General features: G+C 39.9%; 1 protein-coding gene across 18 annotated transcripts in view; it reads left to right on the top strand.

Annotated features, from left to right (window-relative positions):
• The window catches only part of Wnk1 (WNK lysine deficient protein kinase 1), a 130,199-nt gene extending 104,636 nt beyond the window's left edge, over window positions 1-25,563 (top strand). For 8 of the 18 annotated variants that reach the window (XM_005395993.2, XM_005395992.2, XM_005395997.2 and 5 more), the window contains 15 exons: window positions 130-303; window positions 509-566; window positions 692-814; window positions 1,227-2,671; window positions 4,801-4,884; window positions 6,506-6,589; window positions 7,284-7,344; window positions 10,719-10,780; window positions 11,787-12,445; window positions 13,262-13,464; window positions 14,946-15,140; window positions 16,178-16,270; window positions 18,946-18,987; window positions 21,960-22,147; window positions 22,623-25,563. In XM_005395993.2, the coding sequence (XP_005396050.1) occupies window positions 130-303; window positions 509-566; window positions 692-814; window positions 1,227-2,671; window positions 4,801-4,884; window positions 6,506-6,589; window positions 7,284-7,344; window positions 10,719-10,780; window positions 11,787-12,445; window positions 13,262-13,464; window positions 14,946-15,140; window positions 16,178-16,270; window positions 18,946-18,987; window positions 21,960-22,147; window positions 22,623-22,940 (3,789 nt within the window). In that variant the 3' untranslated portion in view covers window positions 22,941-25,563. Of the gene's footprint in view, window positions 1-129; window positions 304-508; window positions 567-691; window positions 815-1,226; window positions 2,672-4,800; window positions 4,885-6,505; window positions 6,590-7,283; window positions 7,345-10,718; window positions 10,781-11,786; window positions 12,446-13,261; window positions 13,465-14,945; window positions 15,141-16,177; window positions 16,271-18,945; window positions 18,988-21,058; window positions 21,927-21,959; window positions 22,148-22,622 lie in introns of those variants that run through there. The other 10 variants (XM_005396003.2, XM_013520157.1, XM_013520156.1 and 7 more) reach the window with 4 other exon arrangements.
• Window positions 25,564-26,092: the final 529 nt, after the last annotated feature.

Genomic DNA, 26,092 nt, shown 5'->3' with positions numbered 1-26,092 from the left:
AAAAAAAAAAAAAAAAAACAAAAGTAATACAGTAGATGTGCAAGTAGAGTAGAAGTTACAAAAGTGGTAGATGAATGACTTAAAGCTTAACATATACCATGCTAATCAGATACCACATTTCTTTCATAGGTGAACAACGACTTTATTCTAGCAATAGAGAGAGAGTCATTTGTGGATCAAGTACGGGAAATTATTGAAAAAGCTGATGAAATGCTCAGTGAAGATGTCAGTGTGGAACCAGAGGGTGACCAGGGACTGGAGAGTCTACAGGGAAAGGACGACTATGGCTTTTCAGGTTCTCAGGTAGGTTCACCATTCCCGTAGTGAAGCTTTGTGAGGGGTTTTGAAGTATTTCTGCCATGCTAACTTTACCACACAAAATGTCTACTAATCACACATTACATCTGTGACAAAGAACAAGCATTCAGATTCTCTTCAGATGTGATGATTTGCCTTGCCAAATCATTAGGATTTCATTTCAGAATGAATTTAATTTTGTTTTTTGTAGAAATTGGAAGGAGAGTTCAAACAACCAATTCCTGCATCTTCCATGCCACAGCAAATAGGTGAATTTCTTTCCTTGCTTTTAACCTTTAAGTTTTGTGCACCAGTAATGAACCCTTCTAATATTGTGTTGGTAACAATACATGGAATAATGATACAATTAAGTGGTTTGTTTCTTCTTGTCAAGGTGTTCCTGCTAGTTCTTTAACTCAAGTTGTTCATTCAGCTGGAAGGAGATTTATAGTAAGTCCTGTACCAGAAAGTCGATTACGAGAGTCAAAAGTTTTCACCAGTGAAATATCAGATACAGGTAAAGACTGATTCTGCCACACAGTTATGTAAATCCTACAGCCTCTCTAAACAGCAGACATGGAGGGAAGTAGATAAATAGGGTTAAATGAAAAGTTAGCCATACTGGATATGACCTGTGAAGTAGATACTGTAGTATGTGTTTGTTTCTGAATTTAGAACTACCACACATGTTTTCAAGTTATTCCATGTTTGTTTGTTTGTTTTCCAAAAATAGATATTCATATACACTGACTTATTTGATCAAACTATTACTTGACTTTGCTGTTTTAGAGCCAGTTATTTCCTTGGGAAATTTTTTAAACTTTGTTGATATATGGCACTGTTAGAGGTCTAAAACTAGGTTATTATAACAGTCTTCTGAACCTGTCTTTTTTAAATGGGTTGGTTCATATGTTTGTTTTTCTTTGCAGTTGCTGCCTCTGCTTCTCAGGGCCCTGGAATGAACTTATCTCACTCTGCCTCATCCCTCAGTCTCCAGCAGGCATTTTCTGAACTTAGACGTGCTCAAATGACTGAAGGACCCAGTACAGCACCTCCAAACTTTAGTCAAACAGGACCAACATTTCCTCCCTTTTTTGGTGGTGCTGCTGTAGGACCTCCAACCACTGCAGCACCCACACCTTCACTGTCAGTCCCTATAACAAGCAGCCCTCTTAATGACATTTCCACATCAGTAATACAGCCTGAGGTTATAGTACCCACTGAAAAGGGGATTGCTGGAGTTGTCACCAGCACAAGTGCGGTAACTTCAAGTGGTCCTCCTGAACCCCCTGTGTCTGAGTCACCAATATTTTCTGGTGTGGTATCAAACATCACTGTACCTGCAGTTGTCTCAGTGCCTACCACATCCCAGCCAGTTCAGGCCTCCACATCTGGGAGCATTGTTCCTAGTACAGTCACTTTTCCTTCTATAACAGTTTCAACGACTTCAACCTCTGCCTTAGGCGGTACAGCTGCCTCAGGCCCCAAGCCTCCAACTGTGTTATCTCAGCAGGCAGCAGGTAGTACTACTGGGGCAGGCTCAGTAACATCAGTTTCTGTTACCACTCCACTCACAAGCATAGTTTCACAGCCATCTCTTCAGCTTAGCAGCAGCACCTCTACTACTACTCTAGCTGAAGCAGTGGTGGTTAGTGCACACTCACTAGACAAAACACCTGATAGCAGTACAGCTGGGTTGGCTTTGTCCTTCTCTGCACCATCTTCTTCCTCCCCTGGAACAGGAGTGGCTAGTTCTATCCCTCAACCTGGTGGGCTGCATCCTTTGGCCATCCCATCAGTTGTGGCTTCTACTCTTGTCCTTCCCCAGGCAGCAGTACCTACGTCTACACCTTTATTACCTCAAGTACCAAGTATCCCACCCTTGGTACAGCCTGTTTCCAGTGTGCCTGCTGTGCAGCAGACACTCATTCATAGTCAGCCACAGCCAGCCTTGCTTCTCAACCAGCCCCATTCCCACTGTCCAGAAATAGATACTGATACCCAACCCAAAGCTCCTGGGATTGATGACATAAAAACTCTGGAGGAAAAGCTGCGGTCTCTCTTTAGTGAACACAGCTCATCTGGAACTCAGCATGCTCCTGTCTCACTAGAAACATCGCTAGTAGTAGAGACCACTGTCACACCAGGCATCCCAACCACTGCTGTCGCACCAAGCAAACTCATGACTTCCACTACAAGTACTTGCTTACCACCAACCAGTTTGCCATTAGGAACAACCGGTTTGTCAGTTATGCCAGTGGTCACACCTGGGCAAGTTTCTGCTCCAGGGACCTATGTTTCAGCCCCAGTCACCACAGCATCAGGAGTGAAACCCGGAACTGCTCCCTCAAAGCCATCTTTAACTAAGGCTCCGGTAAGATTCTTATTTCAAAATAGGTAAATATGATTGCTCCTTTTTCCCCCTAATTGCATTCTTCAACTCAGCCTTGGAAGTAATCCAATAATAAATATACTCAGTTTTAAACTGATGGTAATTTTAGAATGTATGTACCTTGAACACAGGATTTTTCTTACTTTTTTTTAAGGTATGGCAGAATTTGGGGGTTAGTTAATATTGCACAATTTCCTAAGAATATATAATTTTCAGGTAAAATACAGGAATTTCCCTAAAATTGGGATAAACCAAAGAAATTTTACCCCAAAAGAAAGGTAAAAGTGTCTGTTGGCACAATCTTTATAATAACAGTAATTCATCACTTATTTCACCAGAGAATGAAGCACATTTTCTGCTTTTGGTAGATTCCACACATGTACAATTTGCTATTTTTTAAAAATTGAGGGGCTAGGGATTTAGCTCAGCAGCAAAGCACCTGCCTGGCAAGCGCAAAGTTGTGAGTTTGATTCCTGGTACCGGAAGAAAAACAAACACAAAAACAAAAAAAATTGAAAGTTGATGATAAAAGTGATATAGAGGAAGAGGAAATCATCTCATTCTAGGATAAAATAGCTAGAATGTTTCTGATTCTGCTGTGTTAGATATCTTCTCATTCTGCTATCTTCAGCCTCTCTAATCTCATTATGTCTACTGACTTACATGCTTCAGCCATCTGTCTGCATTGTTATTGATGTGAGCTATTTTTCACAGTGGAGTAATACAGATGTTTCTCAGCTTTACATTGGGTGAAGTCCCTATAAACCCATCCTGAAATTTAAAATTGCAGATGTCAAAAATGCATTTATTATGCTTAATCTAACTGGACATTGTAGTTTAACAACACTGAACACTGTAGGGTATCAGTTGTTTGTCTTTATGACAATATGACTGACAAAGCTGTGGCTTACTGTCACTGCCCAGCATCACAAAAGACATCTCATACAACATTTTGTTAGCTTGAGGGTAGATAAAAATTCAAAATTTTATGGTGGTGTGTGCGCTGCAGTCTCAGCTCCTCAAGAGGCTATGGGTGGCCAGCACTGTGGGAGACTAGGCAGGACAATCACAAGTTTGAGCCCGGCCCATGTAATTTAGTGAGACCCTATCTTTAAAAGAACAAAAAAGAGCACAGCACCTGCCTGGCAAGCAAGAGGTCATGAGTTCAGTTGCCAGTACCAAAAAAAAGAGAGAGAGAAAAAAGGGCTGGAAATACAACTCAATACAAAAGCCAAAAAATCTAAGGTGGGAGGGTCACTTGAGCCCAGGAATTGGAACAAGCCCCATCTCCAAAGCACCCCCCCCAATTTCTTTTTCTTAATTTGATGGACAACATCTGCTAAATGCATATTTATTTTACAGCATCATAAATCAATTTTTAAATTGAGCCATAAGTCAGGAACCATCTGAATAGTCTTCACTCAAAATGGAATTTACTTGGTAGTATCAGATTTTTGATGTCTTTTTTATCGGACCTATCCTTTGGTTATTTGTAAACCAACCTCTGTTTTCTTAGAAATGTCTTATTTTTCCTACCAAAGCCTGATGAAGGGGCTGGGGATATAGCTCAGCAGCACAGCACCTGCCTGGCAAGCTCAAAAAAAGCCTGATGATATTATATCAGATAAATGGCTCAAAAATACTTGGATAGTTCAGGCGTCATGGCACACACTTGTAATCCCAGCACTCTTGGGAGGCTGAGGCAGGAGCAGCATAGTGGACTAGCAAGATCCTGTCTCAAAAAGGACAGTGGACATAACCAAGTATGAAACCCTTAGTTACAATTCACAATATAGCCCCCACCCCTAAAAGTCTGGACTGTGCCCCTAATATGCATATAGGCTTAGTGCTGTTCTTTTCCCTAGGGAATAACCTTTTACTCTATTTTATTTGTTTCATGTATATTTCATAATAGCCCATATGATAATATCATAATATTATGATGTTCTTTATTGAGGACATACCAGAGTGTAAACTGTGGATTACCACACTTTAACTAGATAACATTTTATTCTTAGGCTTACCCATTGAAATTAGTTGCTGTGCTTTTTAGTAATGCAGTCTTTATTATTAATGTCTCATGGACTTAAATTTTCCTCCATTGTCTGTAGGTGCTGTCAGTGGGTACTGAACTTTCTGCTGGTACTCTACCCAGTGAGCACCTGCCACTTTCTCCTGGACCTTCACTAACTCAGGTGCCCCAAGTCGAGGCAGATTTCTTTCTATGCCCTTGCTTGCTTTCACAACACTTGTTTAAATTCTCCATTGCATGATCTTGGCTTCTGGGTCCTTTTTGACATGGACTTATTAACACCTTTCTTTTAAAAAACAGTGTGGCTAATGACACAAATACAACTTAAATAAAATAAGAAGCTTCATAGTTCTTTTGTTTGGAACATTGCTTAAGGTCACCTAGAAAACGTGATATTAGGATTAATCAGGAACTGAGACCTGCTGTGTGAACTTGAGATTCCTTTCTCATACTCATATAGTGCAGTGGTAGTCAGAATTACCTGCTTAGATTATTATCCTTTTCTTACCCTATCCTATTACCAACATATTTGATTGAAGTCCTATAGAAAAATACTTGTTGTGAATCCATGGTAACCATGAAAAAGCTTCTGACATGGGACAAGCGAATAAATTTCATAACTAAATTAAGAATTCATTTTGGAACTATAAAAAAAAGATAACATTGCCTACTCGAGAAGCCTAGTACAGCCTCCTTTGATCTGATTTTCCTTAAAATATAATGTAAAGAACCTGCTACAATAAACCTAACAAAAAGCCCATTCCACCAACCATGAATTTTTAAAGTCCAATGTGAAAGTGTAAATTCAGAGTTTGAGCAATCAAAAACTGGGCCAAGTGGTATGCATCTGTACCCCCAGCACTTGGAGACTGAAGCAGGAGGATTACTTGAGCCCCAGGAGTTAAGACCAGCCTGGACAGCATAGTGAAACCTCATTTCAAAAGAAAAACAAAAGCATTTAGATTTCTCAAAGGATTTAAAGTGTAGTGAAAAATATGAAGTATAAGGGTCAGTGGATAATGCTTCTGTATAGGAGGAAAAGTACAAGTAAAGCTATGTGAGAGTAGGTATATAAGAATGGGTTGATAGAACCAAGGTAAAACAGAGACTGACAAGGGTAAAAAAGTATGACACTGAAGTTGTATGGCAGAGAGGCGTGGTTAACCCCTTTGCTGCCATCTGTAGGACAGAAGTATACCTCATAAAATCTGACAAAGACAGTAATGTTCCTTGAATCTGACAAAACGTATTTATTGCTATCTCTTATCATAGGAATAGGTTCCCAGGAAGGCATATAAAACTGAGAAACAGGGAACGTGGGATGCAGTTGATCTACCAAGAGATCTTGATGCGTTTTTTCAGAATATATTTTAAAACAGAAGATAAATTTTCTATCACTTTGAATAGCATCAAACCTAGATAAGACTATGAAGCTTCAAATCACAAAAATGTAGCTAAAGTACTCTAAAGCTTGTTAGAACTGGCATATAATCTTGAGAACCTGGTAGATTATCAAAGCTTTATACTAAATTTTAATACATTGTTTTATAGTCAGTGAAAACATGTTATGTTGTAATCTATTTTTTTTTTTTTTTTTTTTTTTTTTTTTTTTTTTTTTGTACTGGGAATCAAACTCACTATCTTGCACTTGCCAGGCAGGCGTTGTGCCGCTGAGCTAAATCCCCAGCCCCCTATATTGTAATCTAAAGCATAAAACATATGCCCTATATAAATTGCCTATATGAAGATGCCTAAGAATTTATACTGTAACTTTTTTTGCTCAGTCTCAGCAACCTCTAGAAGATCTTGATGCACAGTTGAAACGAACACTTAGTCCAGAGACTATTACAGTGACCTCTGCAAGTGGTGTAAGTGTTTTAAAAACCTTGATAGAATCTAACCCAAATCTGTTGCATTTCTAAAACAAAAAGTGTAACCTAAGTCATTGTTAATACCTTAATGCCTAGTTTAGAGTCCCTGCTTGTTCCAGTTAACAGAAACGAGACAGGTTCATAAAATACTAACACTGACTCCATAGTGTAATTATAGAAAATACTTGAAATATACTTTTTGTCATATATCTGATTAAATTTTATCATAACCCTGTGGATTTTTTATTTATGCTTTGGAGGAGGCTAAACTTTATGAGACTAAAATGGTTTGTTTTGGTTTTGAGTTTTGTTTTAGACAGGATCTTGCTATGTAGTTTAGTCTGGCCTTGAGCTCATGGTGATCCTTCTGCCACAGCCTCCTTAGTGCTGGGATTATAGGCATGTGCCACCACACCCAACAAGACAATAACGTTTTGATAAAACTACTTCCTGTGAATATTTGTTGTGTTCTTAAGTACCCTATGAGAAAAAGCAATAAAGGGTAAGACTTAAAATTCTTCTTAAAATAAGGTACCTTTCTTTACATTAGACTTACTTTTAGTTTATAAAAGAAAAACCCCTTAGGCATAAGTATTCCTGCACATATATTAGTTTTCTGCTATTTTACAAAAAGGCTTGGGAAAAAGGAACCGGGCAAAATGATTTTGTGGTGTGTGTATGTGTTTTACAGCCTGTGTCCGTGGTGGCTCCAACAGCAGCTACAGAAGCAGGAGCACAGCTTCAAAAGGATGGTGAGAAGCACCCTTCTTTTGATGTTACTACTCCCCAGTTCTAATTGATAATAAAGTAGTTGATAATAAAGTTTACTGTTTCAAAGACAGTCTTGAAAATGTGGGTGCATTTGAGACTGTTACAAAGAACATTTTTGTGTGTTTCATGACTGAGGACCACTGATCTAATATCTAAAGCATGAAATATCAGCAGATCAATGAGTCATATTGGAGTGAGAGAACTATTGTGCATGGTAATTTCTTAGTCAAAGACCTTTTGTTATTACCTAAACAAACTCCTTAAGAAATTAAGAAGTTCTAACAGTATAAAAGTCAGTTTACTGATAGTCTTTTGTGACACTGGATGGATACATAGATATAAAGATCAAGTTGAAAAGTCTGGACATTATATTTGTACAAAGATCCAAATGTAAGATTTTAGTCAATTTGAATATTTTTTTAAAACAATTATTCTGAATTGACTCATTTTTTTTGTTGACTCTCATTTTTAAATAAATACCTTTCAAACAGTGTAGCATACTAGAAAATCTAGTAATGGACAAAATAAAGAAAAATGTGGATTATGAAAGCATCATATTATAGACCCTAAATACATACAATAAAATTGATAAATTTTACCATCAAATAAAAAGGAATGTAAACATATGAAAAAGTAAATTCTAAATAATCCAAAGATGAAAATTTATAAAAATGGTGCTGTAAGAAAACACAGGAGGAATGTTTTTCTGCTTTTTTCAGTGAACAAAAAGTATTTGCAAACCTTCTTTTAAGGGCAAGTTAGTAAGTATTTTAGGTTTTTGAGATCATACAGCATCTGTCATATCTTGTTCAGATCCCCTGTTACATCCCACAAGCAACAATGGACAGTACACACACAAGTAAGTTTGGTGTATTCCAGTACAATTTGTTTATAAAAATAAACAGCTGGATTTGGTCCACTGATAATCACACCTTTCTAATTCCCGATATAGAGGAAAGTGTAAAGTTTAATACTCACAGCAAGCAATAACAGATTTAAAATTGGTTGAATCAGAAGAAAATGCCATTCATTACAAAAATAAGTGAAAAATTGGAGATATAAATATGTTTTTGTGGTGGGTGGGGATGTGGTAAAGCTTCTTGGGATCAATTTAGTAATGTCTATCAAAATTTTATTTATATTTTATTTTTAAAATTTATTATATATGTTTGTGATACGTAGTTAAGTATCACTATTTGGTACATGTACATGGCACATCCTAATTCTTTTTTATGCCCCTTTTCCCTTCTGCCCTTCCTTCCTCCATCTCTTGGTCCCCTGCCTCATTTGCGTAGATCTGTCTCCCTGTTTCCTTCTATCTTTTGCTTTGCTCTTTACTTATATTTATGGATTTTTTCATATGAGAAAAACCATAGGACTTTTAAGTTTGTGTATCTGATTTAATACACCTGACATTGTTTTCAAGATGCACCCATTTTCCTATAAGTTACTCAAGATTTATATCTCTTTATAGCTGAGTTGTATTTCATTGTATGTGAATACCACATCTTCTTTATTCATTTTTCTGTTGGTGGGCATATAGGCTGCTTCCAAGACTTACCTATTATGAATTATACTGTTATAAACATAGGCATGCATGTATCAGTGTAAAACAGTATCTAAATCTTTGTGAGAGATACTGTACTTAGAATCCAAATAGCTGGGTCAAATACAATTTCTAGTTGTATTTTTTTGAGGAATCTCCATATTAATTTGCTATAGTGGTTGTTCTAGTTTGCATTCCCACCACCAGCAGCATGGGAAGTTTCCTTTTTCCTTACAGCCTCACCAGTATTTGATTCCTCTTTTTCTTTTCTTTTTTGTTTTTTTGTTGTTGTTGTTTTTGTTCTTTTCTTTTAACCCAGAATTGAACTCACAATCTCACACTTGCCAGGCAGGCGCTATGCTGCTGAGCTATATCCCTAGCCCTGTTTTGTTTTGTTTTTTTGTACCAGGAATCGAACCTGGGACCTCATACTTGCCAGGCAGGTGCCGTGCCACTGAACTATATCCCCAGCCATTATTTTATTTCTTGACAATTGCTATTCTTTCTAGAGTAAAATAGAATCTTAGTGTTGTTTTAATTTGCATTTCTTTAGTGGCTAGTGATGTTGAACATTTTTTCATGTATTTAAGGTCCATTTGTATTTTTTATTGTGAAAAGTATATTATCATTTCAGTTGTCCATTTTTTGAGTCTTGTTTTAATTTTTTTGTATATATTTTAAATATTAATTCTCTGTCTGAGGTATATCTGGCAGAAATTTTTTCCATGCTGTAGGTTGTCTCTTTGCTCTATTGGTTGTTTCCTTTTTAACTTGCTATTGTTGACACTTGATGTTATTTCTTGTGCAGTAGGGTTCTGTTCAGAAAGGGCTTCCCTACATCTGTATCTTCAAGAGTTTCACTTCTGTTATCTTCCAGCAGCTCCTTTCTATGTTAATATAGTATTTAGACCTTTGATCCGTTTTGGTTGTATTCTAGTACATGTTGAGATACAGGTCCAGTATTAATCTTTACCATATGTGTAGCCAATTTTCTCAGCACCATATGCTAAATAAAGAAGCTATTTCCTCCAGCGTGTGTTTTCCGCCCTTTTGTCAGATTGAGTGGCTGAATATGTCTGGAGTTGTTGCTGCATCTTCTGCTCTGTTCCGTTGATTTACATGTGTGTTTTTGTGCCAGTACTGTGGTAGTTTATTATTTTGGTTTTTTCTTTTTAATCATTATAGCTTAGTAATATAACTTGAACTTTTTGATCCAGTCTGCCGAGCCTATATCTCAAGTCTTCTTATTGTAGTCACTTCATTCTTTATATGTCAGCATTTTAATTGGAAATGATTCAGACTTGCATCTTTAATTTATAGATCTATAAAAGACTACTAATTATAGCAAATTTAAGATACTAAATTCTAAATAATTTAAATGTCCATCAGTGGAAGCTTTGGTTAAAATATAGTTCATTGAAACAATATATTTGGTATGTAGGTAAAATACAACATTATGCAGCTATTAAAAAGAATCACAGTGGAATAATCTCTAAGATAACATATGGAAGTATAGATCAGTATTCTGCTAGGTGTATAAAATTATCTGCTGATATGTGCCTATAATATCTCCAGAAAAAAAATCAAAGATTTGTCCTTGGGACATAGGATCTAAGTGTCTTTAAAGTTGGTCAAAACTACTTACCAGTAATTCTGAAAACTACTATCTTAAGTATTCCATTGCAAAAGTAAATTTAACTGGTTTTCATTTAAAAGTGAGTCTTTAATGTCCTGTATTTCTAGCCAGAGGAAAAAAGGCGCTAACTAAAAAAGGATACTAATTTGTTTTCTTCTGTGTATTTGTTTCAGTTTCTCAAGGCACAGAAGTAACTAGTTCAGCAGCTGGTGTTTTAAAAATGGGACGATTTCAGGTAAGATGATCATTTTCTTGGCGTTGATTTCCTCTTTGAGAGGAGTTGTGTATATAATAAAATCAGTACCTATATGGGACATAATTCCCAATCTAATGTTATATTTCTTTTATACAGCACTTGAGAACTCATTTCATTTTCCTCTCTTAAAAATAAGACATACTAATTAAAGAAAAAAATAGAATACTTAGAGCAGTAGATACACACACTTCCTTCCTATTCATCCCCCGTGAGTACTTGTTCTCTCTGAAATTGGCCACTGCTTCTCCACCTCTAAATGGTATTTGTTATCTCTGTGTATAAAAAATGTATTCTACATGTAGGATAGTTTCCTTAGAATTATCTCCTTAAGTAGTAATACTGAGTCAGCATCAGGTGATGCCATATTATCTTAATCTCCCACCTGGTCCAACAAGTGAGCAGTTTCTAGAGTGTTCAACAACCTTTGCAAATCTTTTTTAGCCTGCCTTCACAACTACTTTCAGATTGTTTTTATTGTAGCCCTTGGAATTGGGAATAGTAGATATTTTTCTCACTTATAAACTGAGGTTGTGGAGGTTTATAGCTGTATCTATGCTATTTATAATACATGCACAAACAAGGACAAGGGTCTGGATCCTTCTTTTGGTGGCTGTTAGTTGTAGTGATTCTTAAAATTTACCTGGCATTTAGCATTTCTCATATATAATATAGTCACAGGCAACCTTCAAGATTTTAGAACCTATATATTTTGACCAAGATATGAACCCTATGTATAACATGAAAAATGAAAGTAAATTATTTAGTCAGCTTAACCAGCCACTCAGAATCTGCAACTCGATACAGATAGGTTGTTCTCTATAATGATACTCAATTCATTTTCACATTCAAATATGGAGTGACTGTGTAGAGATCCAGCCTTTCATGGACTGAGAAATAAAGTGATTCCCTTTTTTGTTAGTGATCCATGCTGGAAATAAATATTAGGGACTTCAGTTTTTAATCTTTGTTCTCTTTTTTCCACCAGGTTTCCATTGCGAAGGATGATGCCCAGAAAGAAAGTAAAAATAAGTCAGAAGATGCAAAGTCTGTTCATTTTGAGTCTAGCTCATCAGAGTCCTCAGTACTGTCAAGTAGTAGTCCAGAGAGTACCCTGGTGAAACCAGAGCCGAATGGGATAACACTCCCTGGTATCTCTTCAGACGTGCCAGATAGTGCCCACAAAACTCCTGCCTCAGAAGCCAAGTCAGAAACTGGGCATCCTACCGTGGTTGGACGTTTTCAGGTGACAGCTGCAGCAAACAAAGTGGGACGTTTCTCCGTATCAAGAACTGAAGAAAAGATCGCTGAGGCAAAGAAAGAGGGGCCAGAGACATCTCCTTTTAGAGATTCAGAACAAGCTGTTCTTCCTGTTGTGATACCAAAGAAAGAAAAGCCTGAACCCTCAGAGCCTTCGCATCTAAACGGACCATCTTCTGACCTGGAGGCCGCCTTCCTAGGGAGGGATGTGGATGATGGTTCAGGCAGTCCACACTCGCCCCATCAGCTGTGCTCAAAAAGCCTTCCCCTCCAGACTCTGAGTCAGAGCCTTAGCAATTCATTCAACTCCTCATACATGAGCAGTGACAATGAGTCAGACATTGAAGATGAAGACCTCAAGTTAGAGCTGCGACGGCTACGAGAAAAGTATGTTTTCTCCTGTGAAAGCAGAATGGCACCCATTATTACCTACTCCTGCAGGCATTTTTGTGCACACCTGTAATTCCAGCATTTGGGGAGGCTGAGACAGGATGATCACAAGTTCAATCCTAGCCTGGGCAATTTAGAGACTTAGTAGGATCCTGTCTCAAGATTTTAAAAAGGGTGAGACTGTAGCTGAGTGGAAGGTCCTGGATTTAATCTTACCAAATGAGTCTTGTAACGGCACTGGTATGTATGATCGTATTGGCAGGTTTTGTTAATTACTTTTGTCAAATTGGATAAGAGTAGTGATTTCACCTATCCTGCATATGTCCTTAAAAGTCAGGAGATCTTTTTCCCCTAACAAATTATCAACTCTTGTTTGTTTGCTTTGGGTTTTTTGTTTTTTGAGCCAGGGTAGTTCAGACTGGCTTTGAACTCAATTTATACCCCAGGCTGGTCTTGAACTCAGTGATTCCCCCTGCCTCACTCTCTCTAGTGCTGGGATTACAGGCGTGAGCCACCACAACCAGCTGTCGCTCATTTTTGGCTGACCAAAAGTTTGTTGGATAATGAAGATAACAAAATGAGTTGACAAAGTAGAAAATCTCTTGGCAGTACATTTTGGGAAAGGTTTGTAACTAAGTAAATATTTGAGTGCACGTACAAGAATATACATTTGTTTGTTGCAGTGCTGAAGATTGAATCCAGGACCTCGCACACTGTACCACTGTGCTACATCCCCAGCTGGAGAGTTTGCTTTAATTCGTATTTGAGCAAAGATAGCAGTAATATTTTTAATTGTTTATTTATCTTTTGTAGACATCTTAAAGAGATTCAGGATCTTCAGAGTCGCCAGAAGCATGAAATTGAATCTTTGTATACGAAACTGGGCAAGGTTCCCCCTGCTGTCATTATTCCCCCAGCTGCTCCCCTTTCAGGGAGAAGGCGACGACCCGCGAAGAGCAAAAGCAGCAAATCTAGTCGTAGCAGTTCATTGGGGAACAAAAGCCCACAGCTTTCAGGTAAAAAGCACCAGACCAAGTGAGCCGTCTTTTGTTTCTGTCTCCCAACTGTTTATGTGGGTATTCTGTGAGAGTCTGGCTTTCCTAATATTCTTGCTTCCTTGACTTCTCTATTCCTCGTATTTGTTAAACCTCTTTTTGAGTCTATAAAAGTAGAGTGGGTGATTATAATGGCTTTTTCCACTGTAATCCATTTATAATTGTTCATGTGTAATTGTTCGTAAGCCTAAACATTTAGCTTTGCCCATTAACTCGTACAACCCACATTCAATCAAACTCTTTGACACTGGGAAGCAAGTACTTCATCCTCTGTTTAGTAACCTTAAGGTAGATTCTTCCTTTTAATGAATGACTTAGTCATAATTGCACATGGCATTGGTGTATACGTCAAATAAATACTTGGGTGAGTCTGAAATTGTAACATCCTTGCTAAAGCTTTTTATTTCACTTATATCAGGAAAAAGAAGTGACTAGTGGTTATAAACAAACGGTTTAAATTATAATCTCTAAAATGGACCATAGTTTGTCTGTTTGAATTAGGTTAGAGAGTTGTCATTTCATTTTGTTTTGTTCTGTTTTTGTTGAGGCAGGGTTTCATTGTGCAGTTTAGGCTGGCCTTGAACTCACTTTGTAGCCCTGATGCACAGTGATTCTCCTTCCTCAGCCTCCCAAGTGCTGGGATTACAGACGTGTGCCACCACATCCAGTAAGAGTTTTAATTCTTGGTAAAATTTTGTAGTGTTAACAGATAATTAGTTACAAAGTAAGAGGGCTAAAGTATTTATTTTATATTTACTTTGCAGATCTACTTTTAGTATGTTGGAGAGCAGGTACACACTTCTTAGTAGCTCTGTGTTCTCTAGAAGCCTTCATAGATGCCCAAACTTTTCTCTAGCACATTAGGACCAACTCATGCATCCTTTAATAAAGATGTGTTTATAAAAAACATGAGCCTATATTTGACAGTAACAGTTGTGTTTTTGCATTTCCATAGTCACTTTTTTGCCCTGTTAGAAAAGATGTTGGATTGCTATGCAAATACATTGTCAGGCAGCCTCTGCTTAGACTTTTCCCCTGACAATTCTGGTGGATTCTTCATATTATTCCCTTCATATTAGTGAGGACTGTTTCCCTTCATCAGCTTAATTTTTTGACTCATCATTAATCATTCAGTGAGACAAATTAAAGGAATAAGACTAATGCCTAAACCAAGCACAATGGCACACACCCGTTATCCCAGCTATTCAGGAGGAAGGAGGATCTTAAGTTGGAAGTGGCTGGGCCAACTTAGCAAGATCATGTGTCAAAAACCAATTTTTTTAAAGGCTGGGGAAGTAGCTCAGTGGTAGAGAGAGCACTTGTCTAGCACGTGCAAGGCTATGGATTCAATCCCTAGTTCTGATAGGGAAAATAGAAAGTGCCTGTATGTGCATTGGGAGAAGCTTTACATGTTTCCTTGTGCCATGTGTTTCTTTTGGCAGGTAACCTGTCTGGTCAGAGTACAGCTTCGGTCTTGCACCCCCAGCAGACCCTCCACCCTCCTGGCAACATCCCAGATGCTGGGCAGAATCAGCTGTTGCAGCCTCTTAAGCCATCTCCCTCCAGTGACAACCTCTACTCAGCCTTCACCAGTGATGGTGCCATTTCAGTACCAAGCCTTTCAGCTCCAGGTCAAGGTAAGAAATCAAAACAGCCATCCAGAAACATTAAAATGGAGATACTGCCATACCTGGAACAAAATCCAGATATGTAACTTGTTGTCACCAGCTAACCAGAACATAGCCTGCTTGTGGTTCACTGATAAATCCTTGGGCTGAGCAGGGAAGTTGAGTGATGATTAGAATAACTGGGCTGATTGCTCCCATTGGGTGAAAAAGCTTTTTTTCAAGGGATCACAGTGGAAAGTTATATCTACAACCTATGAGTAACTCATTTGGGATTTGCAAGAGAAGCTTCAATACTAGACTGAAATTTCCTGAACCAAATTCTAAGAAGTTTTAGTACTTTCCGAAAGCTAATGTGTTTTCTTAGCCAATGTAGACTTTTTTTTTTTTTTTTTTTTTTTTTTGGTCTTTTTGAGACAGGGTCTTGCTGTGCAGTTCAGGCTAGCCTTGAGCTCACTTTGTAACCCAGACTAGCCTCGAACTTGCAGTGATCCTCCTGCCTCAGCCTCCCAAGTGCTGGGATTCCAGGCGTGCGCCACCACGCCTGGCCAATGTAGACTTTTTAACTTTTTAAGTGTGGGATTGGCAACCTAATACGACAGTTTAATTTTTTGTCTGTAATCTACTTTCTGAATACAGTTTTATCAATTACTGCTCAAAACATACATGTAGACAAAAGAATTTCTAATAACATTAGAATAAGAATTGAAAGGAGTTGCAAATCTAAATGGAAAGTATTTAAAAGTACAGATATCTGAGGTGTCTGTGCCACAGTTTCATACAAATTGTCTCTTCACAACATGAATGTATTTGGCTGGTAAGGAACATAAGTAGCTAACATTATTCCTGTCAGAAAAGTTTGGGCATTATGCAGATGGAGGGAACTGAGGCCTGATATTTCCTTTCTTACCCATCTGACCTCCCACAGAAGCTAGTCTTTTGTGTGCCATCTTAGTACGTTTCACCACTCCAGCCTCAAGTATCTAACACCTTGTAGCTGTGTTCTGTCTCTTCTCCTTTCTCTGTTCTTCCCTGTTTCCCCCTCACAGGCTGTGCGAAGTTTAACTGTGCATCTGAGCAGGTGACATTCAAGCCTGGTGGCAGGAGGACCCGATTTCTGAGTACGCCCTGCTTGGCTCTTTGTGTGTAACACCTTTACTCCTTCCTTGTCCTCGTTTTCTGCTGCTTGGATCTGATATGTCACGCAGTCCATTTTCATTTGTCTCTTGTATATCATCTACTCAGTGGCTTGGCTGAATGCTGTTACCCTCAGAAGTTTGGGTCCTCGTGTTAATTACAATAAAAGATATAGAAATAACAATGGCTCTCTAGACTTCAGAATAACTCTCTTGTAGACTCGCTTCCTCCTAGATCTGTGGCAGGGTAGATACCAAGGCACTAGACCAGTGATGGTGAAGTAGAGCTTTTTTTTTGAGACAGGGTCTCACTATGCAGCTCAGGCTGGCCATGAGCTCACTTTGTAGCCCAGGCTGGTCTGGAACTTGGAATGATCCTCCTGCCTCAGCCTCCCGAGTGCTGGGATTACAGGCGTACGCCACCATGCCCGGCTGAGGTGAACCTTTTAAAGCAGTGAACAAATAGCCTGCTGCGGTACACGTGCCATTGGCTACAGTTCACCACCACTGCTCTAGACTGGGCCATTGAAAGCAATGATGACTGAGTGTGCAGTGCTGTCTCCTTGCCCTGGCATTGGAAGGGACAGAAAGCATCTTGATCACTAATACTTAGATCCTGACAGCAAGTAAAAGTTTACCCGGGTTTTTTTTCCTTTCTTTTAGAGAGTATGTTGAAATCTTTTTTCTTTTCATTTAAGTTTTAGCAACTAACAGTTGAAAAGACGCTAGAAATCTCTTTATTGGACCTCTCTATACCACTATTGCTGATGAAATTAGCAATTCAATAAGGGTTTTACTCTAGCTATCGAAGATAAAGCATTGTTGTCTGTTAAAGACCAAAGCCCAGCACTTACAAGTAAAATGTGACTTTTTAATCTCTTTGCTGGGATTTCCCAGCCTCTATTTAAAAACAGGCATAACAAGAAGTAACCCTGTCCTCACCATGCATGGTACAGGCAGCGCCTGTCTCTTCAGGGCTGTTGTACAAATCCAGCAAGCATCTGTACACGAAACAGCGGGCACTCTGAAGCACTTGTGGTTTCCCGTAATTACCCAGCACACCTGCCTGGCACTTAGTAGGTGGTCCATAAATGTATGTTGAAATAAAAAAATTTTAAAATAAAAACAAACCTTGAGTTTAAAAAAATATTTGTTAGCATTTGGGTAACAATCTCAAACTTAAGGCCTCAAACTTCTGCTGTGGTTTTTTAAGTGCTTTTTAAATGCATGTGCTAAGACCATTAGTGTTTCTGAGTATATGGGTCAGAGGTCCTTGGGCCTCTTCCTGGTGGGAAGAATTTCCTTTGTTCTTTGTAGTCACCAGATTTCAAGGTACCTTTATACATTACATTTAATGTTTCTCTCACTGATGTATTTGTAACCCTTCTAGTTCTATTTTTCACCTTAGTTGGTAATAGATTAGCTCCTAAGGTGGTTTTTCACCACTTTCCCCTACATATCACTAGTCCAGAGCTATTTAACAAAGCAGGTAGAAGGCATTACCCAGTTAAGTAGTTGTCTAAGCCTGTGTGATTTGTGAACACTCAGATCCATAATTTTTCTGGTTAAACTGGCCTGGACTGTGCACCTTGACACTTGAGTAAGCATTTAATTTGCCTGTCCAATTAGAAAGATGAAAAGACATTGCCGGGGATATATAGTTCAGCAGTGCAGCGCCTGCCTGGCAAGTGCAAGGTCATGATTTTGATTCCCGGTACCAAAAAAAAAAAGAAAGATGAAAAGTCATTAATAGTAGGAGGTAAGTGCTTTAATAAAGCTTGTCAGGCCCATGCTCAACAACCTGAAATGTCCAGGTAGGAAGAAAGAACCTCTTTTGTGAAATACAAGGTGATAAGTGCCATTTTATTTAATTTTTGTCAATTTTCATCACACTCTTAAAGGTAGGTAGTATTACCCTTGTTCAGATGAAACTGTTTAGAAATAGTAAATCTTCATTTGAGTCTTAATGAGAGGCCATACATCTATCGGTTGAAGGCATATCTTGCTGAACACATCCTAAGACAAACCTAAAAATGTAGAAGGAAAACTGGTACTTAGAAGGGTTGGGAATTTAACAGTTTTGAATACATTGTCCTATGCTCTCAAAATAGATAATGGTTTGGAAGCACGGCTTGGCTTAACGCTGTATTTATGTTCAAAGGTTGTTTGTCTTCCACACACTTCTAAAGAAAGTGGAAGGGAAGGGGTTAGCCCATGTGTCTAGGATGTAAAAATGTAATCGCCAATTTAAATTAACTTCAAACTATAACAGTGGTGCTAATTTTATTGGGCTTTATAACAACCCAGCAGGAGAAACAGGAAGTGAGACAGGGTCAATGAAAACACTGCTTGGGTATTTGCAATTCAAGCAGTAAGACCTGAGAAACTAGAGTTTCTTCCCCAACCCAGAACTGTAATGCAAAAACATTACTTTTTTAGAAGCAAAGACTCAGTATGGAAACTTAGTGTGTCAGCCAGGCAACACAGCCTTCAGATGACCTGATAAGACCAGCAACCAGTTAGGTAAACATCCTGTACAACATACCTATGTCTAGGGCTACTAGGTCCAACCTATCTGTCTCCCCTCCTGCTCTCTCTTGCTGGGCCTTTGTGTGCTATTTGAAGTCTAAAGATTTTACACTGATGTTTCTTTAACACACTGCTCTCTCTTTGTGCTTCAGGGAAGATGGTGAAAAAAGTCTGTCCTTGCAACCAGCTCTGTAGTAACTATCTTTTCTTTCTGTTACTTTTGGTCCTTGATTGCAAAGCCTGTTATCCATGCCTTCTTTGAACTATGAAGCCTCATAACTCCCTAATTCCTAATTTGCATCTACCTCTGCACCCTTTTTAATATACTTTAACGTGCTTAATTGCTAACTGCTGGTTATAATTCCTAATTGAGAGATCACCTCATAGTCAATGCTCTCCCTGTGTGAGCCTAGCTCTGTAATAGTCATGGATTGGTAGCACCCATGGTTGTGCATGGGGAGATTGGGGATGCCTGACTTTTGGGAAAAGAGAGTTCTGTAGTCAGCAGAAATGTGCTAGAGCTGGGCATGTAAGTGCAAGCCTGTAATCACACGCTCAGGAGGCAGAGACAAGAGGATCGCTATGAGTTCAAGGCCGGCCTGGGCTACATAGTGAGTGCCAGGTTAGCCTGAACAACATAGCAAGATCCTATCTCAAATCGTGCCACCAAAAAAAAGAATATGTTCTTTGCTCCCCTGGGACCTCAGTAATGATTAAAGTGTATAAAGATCTCTGCCTTCATATGTGTGCCTCAAAGGGAGATGGCTGCAAGACTGATGAGAGAAATACTACTTCATAGAGTTCGGCTTCTTAGAGGTTTCTCGTTAAAGTACAGATTAAGTACAGCCTTCAGCAACCCAGAAGGCTACCAGTAAAGGTTCGGGAAAGAGTTACACTGGTACCTTCACAAACCAAATTGGAGGAGAACAGAATCAAACTCAGTGGTTAGGTTTAGTGTTGACCTTACGGGAGAATTTTTCAGTTCTCGTCCAATTCGGTTTGACCAAACTCTGTACGTACTTGGAATTTTTGGACAGTACATTGTGGGCCATAATAGCTTTATGATTACTGGAGTCCAGCCGTATGGCAGTTAGGGAAATGTATTTTGGCAGAAGAAAATCTGAATTTGGGAGTTGAGGAAAGGTAAGTGTGTAGTACATTTTAGGTCTTTTCAGAGACCTGAAAGATTTAGAGGTTAGAATGTTCTCCAGATCTCCCTACTAGTGAAGTCTACTTCACAGTCCAGTTTTCTTTTCCTAGGGGTTATTTTCTGATCAGAAAGGGGTATTTGTTTCCTTTTATTACCTGGAAACCTGTTTACAGAATCCAGAATAAAAAAGTTAACTGTGTGGTTGACTCCTCCTTGTGTGAGAAACCCTACTTTTAGAATCCAGTATTGAGTAATATCAGTTAGATTGAAAAATGAATTTGGCTTTAATGGGGCCTTACAGCACAAAGAGCAAGTCACATCCAACTAGAGAGCTGTGACACCTCCCACCCGGTATGAGCTCTGGTGCCCACCACACCCAGCACCTTTTGTTTGCCGTTGGACAGCCATTCACTTGTGGTCATCTCTCTGTTTTGATTGTTCCCTTACCCCCCTGCACAGCATTCTGCCTCCTGCATGCCTGCTCTCACTTTCTGGGTCTCTTCAGCGTCATGGCTGCCTATCCTCACTGCCTGTGCTTTCTACTCTACCTCTGTCTCCTATTTACTGTCTGAGGAAGACTGTTTCCTGTGCTTTTTATTCTTTCCCACTTGGGTTTCCTGTACTGGAGGGGAATTCACTCTTCCTTTGCACCATGCGTGCAGTAACAACATGAGCTGACACATACTGCAATTTCATGTCTTGCCCTGGTGGTAAGAAGCATGTGACCTTCCTCACTCTGCAGCTTCACCTCAGACTTAGCCGTCACTGCAGCACAGACACGCTTGTATGTGCCGTTCCCTGAGGGTAAAACAGAAAAATGACTGAAACCAACAGTGATGATAAAAGGCTTTCAGTGGAAGGGCTGCTTTAGCTGTGCTACTGTGCTGTGGTGTGCTGCTTTGACCTTGAGACCAGGAAAATGCATGTACTTTTCAGACCCAGCATTATTGGGTGTTGTAAGGCCTCCTGGCTCACAGCTTACTTAACTAGCTCTTACTTAACTCTTCAGCAATTGTGAGATCTGGTAAGGGGAGGGGGGTGTTCAAGAATAAAAAATAAGACCATGACTCTTCTTTCCCTCTTCTCTAAAACTTGCCTCTTCGAATAACCGTCAGTGTGCCCTCCAGCAGAGCCGAAATCAGGCAGGACACAGACTCCTTCCTTCTTCATCAGACCATAGAAATAGAATACCTTCATCATAACCTCAAAGCATCCTCCCCCCTCTGCACCCCTGCCTCAGCTGAATTGTCCTGTTGCTTCTACATGGCAGTGCTTGCTGTTCTAGGAAGTCAGAAGGGGTGAGAATCCATCCATCAGTTGAAACCAAGGTCATCTTCAGGAAAACTCTGTCTTCCTGGAGTTGAAAGATTCACTTAGCCACTTCTGTTCCTCCTGCCTAATCTTGGTTCTTTACTTACGGGAAATTGAGAGGAATTGAAGGCTTCCAAGTTTATATTTATAAATTTATGTTTCTGGGTCTAAGAAAAATTTTGAATGGAGCATGCTACTTGGTATGCTAAAGAATGGCTAAGAATATGGCAATATCCACATGGTCTGGGAGCTCCATCTTTATAGCTAAGCAGTGATCTCTGCTTTCCTACTTCAGCCTGGCCAATGCACAAAAAATCCATTCTCCTGCCTTGCACTCCGCAGACTTTCACAGCAGCAGCCTTTTTGACCATATCACACTCCCTCATCAGCCTGATGCTCGGAACAGCGCACTGGCAAAATGTCCCAAAATCCTAAGGTGCTTTGAAAGAGGCCCCTGCCCTTCGTGCCTGCCATCATCTGCAGCTACTGAAGAGAAACTGGTTTTTGTCATTATTACTTAAAAAAAAAAACCAAACGGCCACATAAAACTTCGGTACCTTCCTTTCTTGCATGGCTTCCCGACCCCCTACCCCAGCCCACCATTCTGTGGCTTGCCATTCATCATCTGTGACAAGTTCCCTCTTCCTGAAGTTAGAACCCAGACACTCCTTTTCATGCTAATATTGTTGTTGTTTATACCTCCAGGGACCAGCAGCACAAACACTGTTGGGGGAACAGTGAACAGCCAAGCTGCCCAAGCTCAGCCTCCTGCCATAACGTCCAGCAGGAAGGGCACGTTCACAGATGACCTGCACAAACTGGTGGACAACTGGGCCCGAGACGCCATGAATCTGTCAGGAAGGAGAGGAAGCAAAGGGCACATGAATTACGAGGTAAATCTTCCCCTTTTACCATTTTTCTACTCTGTCAGTATCACTTAACACAACTGAGTCACAGCCAGTACAAACTACATAGATTTCTAGGCTGCACCATTGTATGCTATGACCTCCTGTAGTAGCTCATGAATTTTAACCCTTGGAAAAACAAGACAAAAATCACCCAGGTGCCTCTTACTTTTTCTTCCTTGAATCTCAACTCCTTATTGGTCAGATGAGTTTCTCTTCTCTTTTTCCTTCAGTGTCCTGAACTGCGTGTACACACAAATGTATATGACACTTCTCTCTTCAGTCGGAATGATTATTTTCATCCCCACATATTAAGTATAGAGCCAGTAAATAGTTGTTGCATTTTCTATACCCTGTAAGATTAGCGTGGTCTCAGTTCTAGAATTGTATTGAGTACTGCCCACTTTACACCCATGGATCTTCTACCCTCACCAAACTTTAAATGTAGTTGTTTTGTTCTCAGGGCCCTGGAATGGCAAGGAAGTTCTCTGCACCTGGGCAGCTGTGCATCTCCATGACCTCGAACCTGGGTGGCTCTGCCCCCATCTCCGCAGCATCAGCTACCTCTCTAGGTCACTTCACCAAATCCATGTGCCCCCCACAGCAGTACGGTTTTCCAGCTACCACATTTGGCCCTCAGTGGAGTGGGACAGGTGGCCCAGCACCACAGCCACTTGGTCAGTTCCAGCCTGTGGGAACTGCTTCCTTGCAGAATTTCAACATCAGCAGTTTGCAGAAATCCATCAGCAACCCACCGGGTTCCAACCTGCGGACCACTTAGACCTAGAGATGTTAACTGAGTAGATCTGGGAGCCAGAGAATGGAATGCCGAGGGCTGAGGGGATGGAGAAGTAACCTATATACTAACTACTAGTGCTGCATTTAACTGGTTATTTCTTGCCAGAAGGGAATGTTTTTAATACCACCTTGAACCCTCAGAATAGAGAATCTCCCTGCCCGTCCACTTACTGGAGTGGGACAAGGAGAGAGCAACTTTCTTGTGGAGGGGCAACTTCAAACTACGCTTTCCTGTTTATCTTTACCCACCGCTGAGGCCTAGGGATAAAAGAATATCTTGTTATCAGGAAGCTGTAGGCGAGCTCAGTGTAAAACCAAACCTCGTCTGATATATTTACAAGGTGATAGAGTTCTTAATGGTGGTACATGACCCAAATCCCTTACTCCCTCAAAACTTCAGACGGTGAGATGAAAAAATGGGGTTCTCTCCTGCTCTGTCCTCCATCCTCAGTTTTACCTCCCTCTCCTTTAGAAACCCAGTGGAAAATACCAGGGGACTGGGATTGCAACCCTTTCTTATGATAGGTCATTAGTGCTTTATGCAGAAGATATTAGCAGCTTTGACTGCAGCATTAGCAATTAGGGAAAAAAAAATTACGTTCCCTGCGGACATGTAACTTTGCCATCAGTTTTGATGTGGAAACACTGTGATATATAATGTTGTTGGACAACAGTAGTTTTAAGAGTAAAATATGAAAGGTTTAAAAAGTTCACACACAAAAAAGCTAGCTCTCTCCTTTACTATTGAGACACTTTAACTTTTTCCTTTGTACTTCCATTGTATTAGATAAATAAATGTGAATGTAAAATTGTATAATTACTGTACTTGAATACTTCTGTTCTCCCAGTATTGCTTGCTGGATATTTTAGTGCCTTGGACTTATATTGCTTCTGCCATTAGCATTGCTTACCAGACTCCAGATCAGCAAAGGCACGTGGAAAGAAATCTTAGGTCCATGTGACCCCACAGTGGATATGCCAAAGGCAAATTGAAAGAGTTTTGTTTTGTTTTTTTTTAAGTCATTCAACAATTTTGTCTAGAGCAGGTGTAAAATGCGTAAGGTGAGAAGCTGAGTTGGCATCCGTGGTTGAAAGCAGAAGGTTCTGTTTCAGGACTAGTGAGGTGGGGTGTTCTAACAAAATTGGACAATTTAAAAGGTGGAAGTGTTAGCTGAGTGAACAAAAAAGAAGGTCTAAAGAATGGGGGAACAGATTTGTTCTGAAGGTACGTGATGCTTGGCCAACGACCGTCATAAGTCTTACTGATTTGAGCTGGGCTTGAACAGATGAGACCAAGAAGAAATGAAACGTAGAGAGAAGAGGGTGGAGGCTAGCTTTGGAAGTTGGGCGGTGTGATAGTGAAGAGTCACAGAGGGAGAGAGTTGCTCTGAAAACCTGTTTGGATTACTTTCCTCTGGTTGCACGTGCACCATGCATTTCTCAGCTTGGGGTGCTATATTCTGCGCAAAGTGGACGCTCTTCTGAATAGTCAGCACTATAGGAAAGGTTTCTTCTACCCGTGTCCTCTGTGATATCCCAAGTGGTTGCAGGTTCATAATCTATGTGCCACCCCTATTTCCAGGTTTATAGTAATGTTCTCGTGTTTTCACATGCACCCTCCCCTTAAATAACTGCAACCAACCAGTATTATTTAGCGCTGTGCCTAGTGTTCCAGGCAGTTGTAGAACTTGCAGAGCTTTCCGGATATACTGTCCTAATTGGCTATGTTTGGGATCTCATTCTCAGAAGACAGAGAAAGAAGCTAGAACTCTTAAATTCTTGAGTGCTTCTTCTTAACTCTTACTTGGGAAACTGTATTTCCAGCTTTACCCACCTCAGTGGCACACTGCAGGCGTCACCGTGACAGAGCGAGCCGGTGGCTACCTGAATCCTGTTCGTTCCTTTATAGGCCATTCTATTAGGTTGGCCCAGGCCCCAGAGACACAGTGAGTGCTGGAGGTTGTCGGGAGGTAGAAATGGAAAGGACAGGGGTTTTGCGCCCTGCTTCAGAAGTACTGACTGACTGATTCTGTGCTTACCATTCTTGTGGCAAGGATAAGAGTAAGGCTAGGACCAAGATGGCGCCGTGTAAATGAGAAAAGATCCCCTGCGGTGAGCGAAACAGTACTTTCTACCAGAGCAATGAGGGAGCCAAATGCACCGTGTTACTGTTCTGTTATTTTGGTTTAGTCATTTTGAGGTCTTCTCATTCATACACAAAAATAAGACCTGGTTTTGTTTACTGTTGATTTCCCCCCCCTCCTGTGGATGAAACAACTGAAGCCTAGAGGAACGAACTAGTGCTACTGAACTGTTTAAATTATTTTTGTGTTAATAGTACATTTTGAGTATCTTTTTCCACATTTCAAAGAACTTTCTGAATTATAAATGTTTTCCTTACATTATTTAACAATGTACACTGTTTTAAAAAATAAACCAGTCAAACCTTGGGGTGTCCCTGGGGTGTCCCGGCAGCCGTTAACTGTACATTTTGCACTAACTCTGGGTGGTGCGCTTCTCGTGAGACTGCGCTCTGTGCTTCAGTTTCTTACCTTTGTAGACTTATTTAATGAAACATTCAAATAAACCAAACTTGCTTTTGTTGAGCTGTGGAGTTTCATTTCCAGCAAATGTGCCTTTTTCGTGTACTTACTCACTCTTGTTCTAAGATGTACACCATTTATAACTGGAGCTATATTTATAGCTCCTAATTCCTCGGGAGCTTTTTCTTTTTTTTTTTTTTTTAAATAATGGTGCTGGGAATCAGAGCAGGGCCAGACAGGTGCTCCGCCACATAGCCATACACCCCACCTTCCTCAGAAACATTTTTTAGCAGCCATTTTTCCTAAACTAAGATTTTACTGCTAACTGGTTTTGCAGAGAAAAATGGTAAGAAAGTCAAACGGAAAAGATAAAATAGATGATCAAATCAACCTAACATTAGGCAAGGTAAAGGCTTTTAGAAGACACGGAAATCAGGGCGAGCTGCTGCTGCTTCATCTCCCAAAGGAATAAAAGGTCAGCTGCTACCGCTTTTAAGAGTTGCTTATCTCAGGTTCACAGCTTCCCACAGGTATGCCCGAGATCCACAAAACTGATGTCACTGTGACAACATTAGACAACATAGCTCAAAAC

The sequence above is a fragment of the Chinchilla lanigera genome, unplaced genomic scaffold, assembly GCF_000276665.1.
Source record: "Chinchilla lanigera isolate Chin_1 unplaced genomic scaffold, ChiLan1.0 scaffold00053, whole genome shotgun sequence".
Taxonomy (NCBI): Eukaryota; Metazoa; Chordata; class Mammalia; order Rodentia; family Chinchillidae; genus Chinchilla; species Chinchilla lanigera.
The sequence above is the reverse complement of the archived record's forward strand: the minus strand, read 5'-3'. Positions and strand labels throughout refer to the sequence as shown.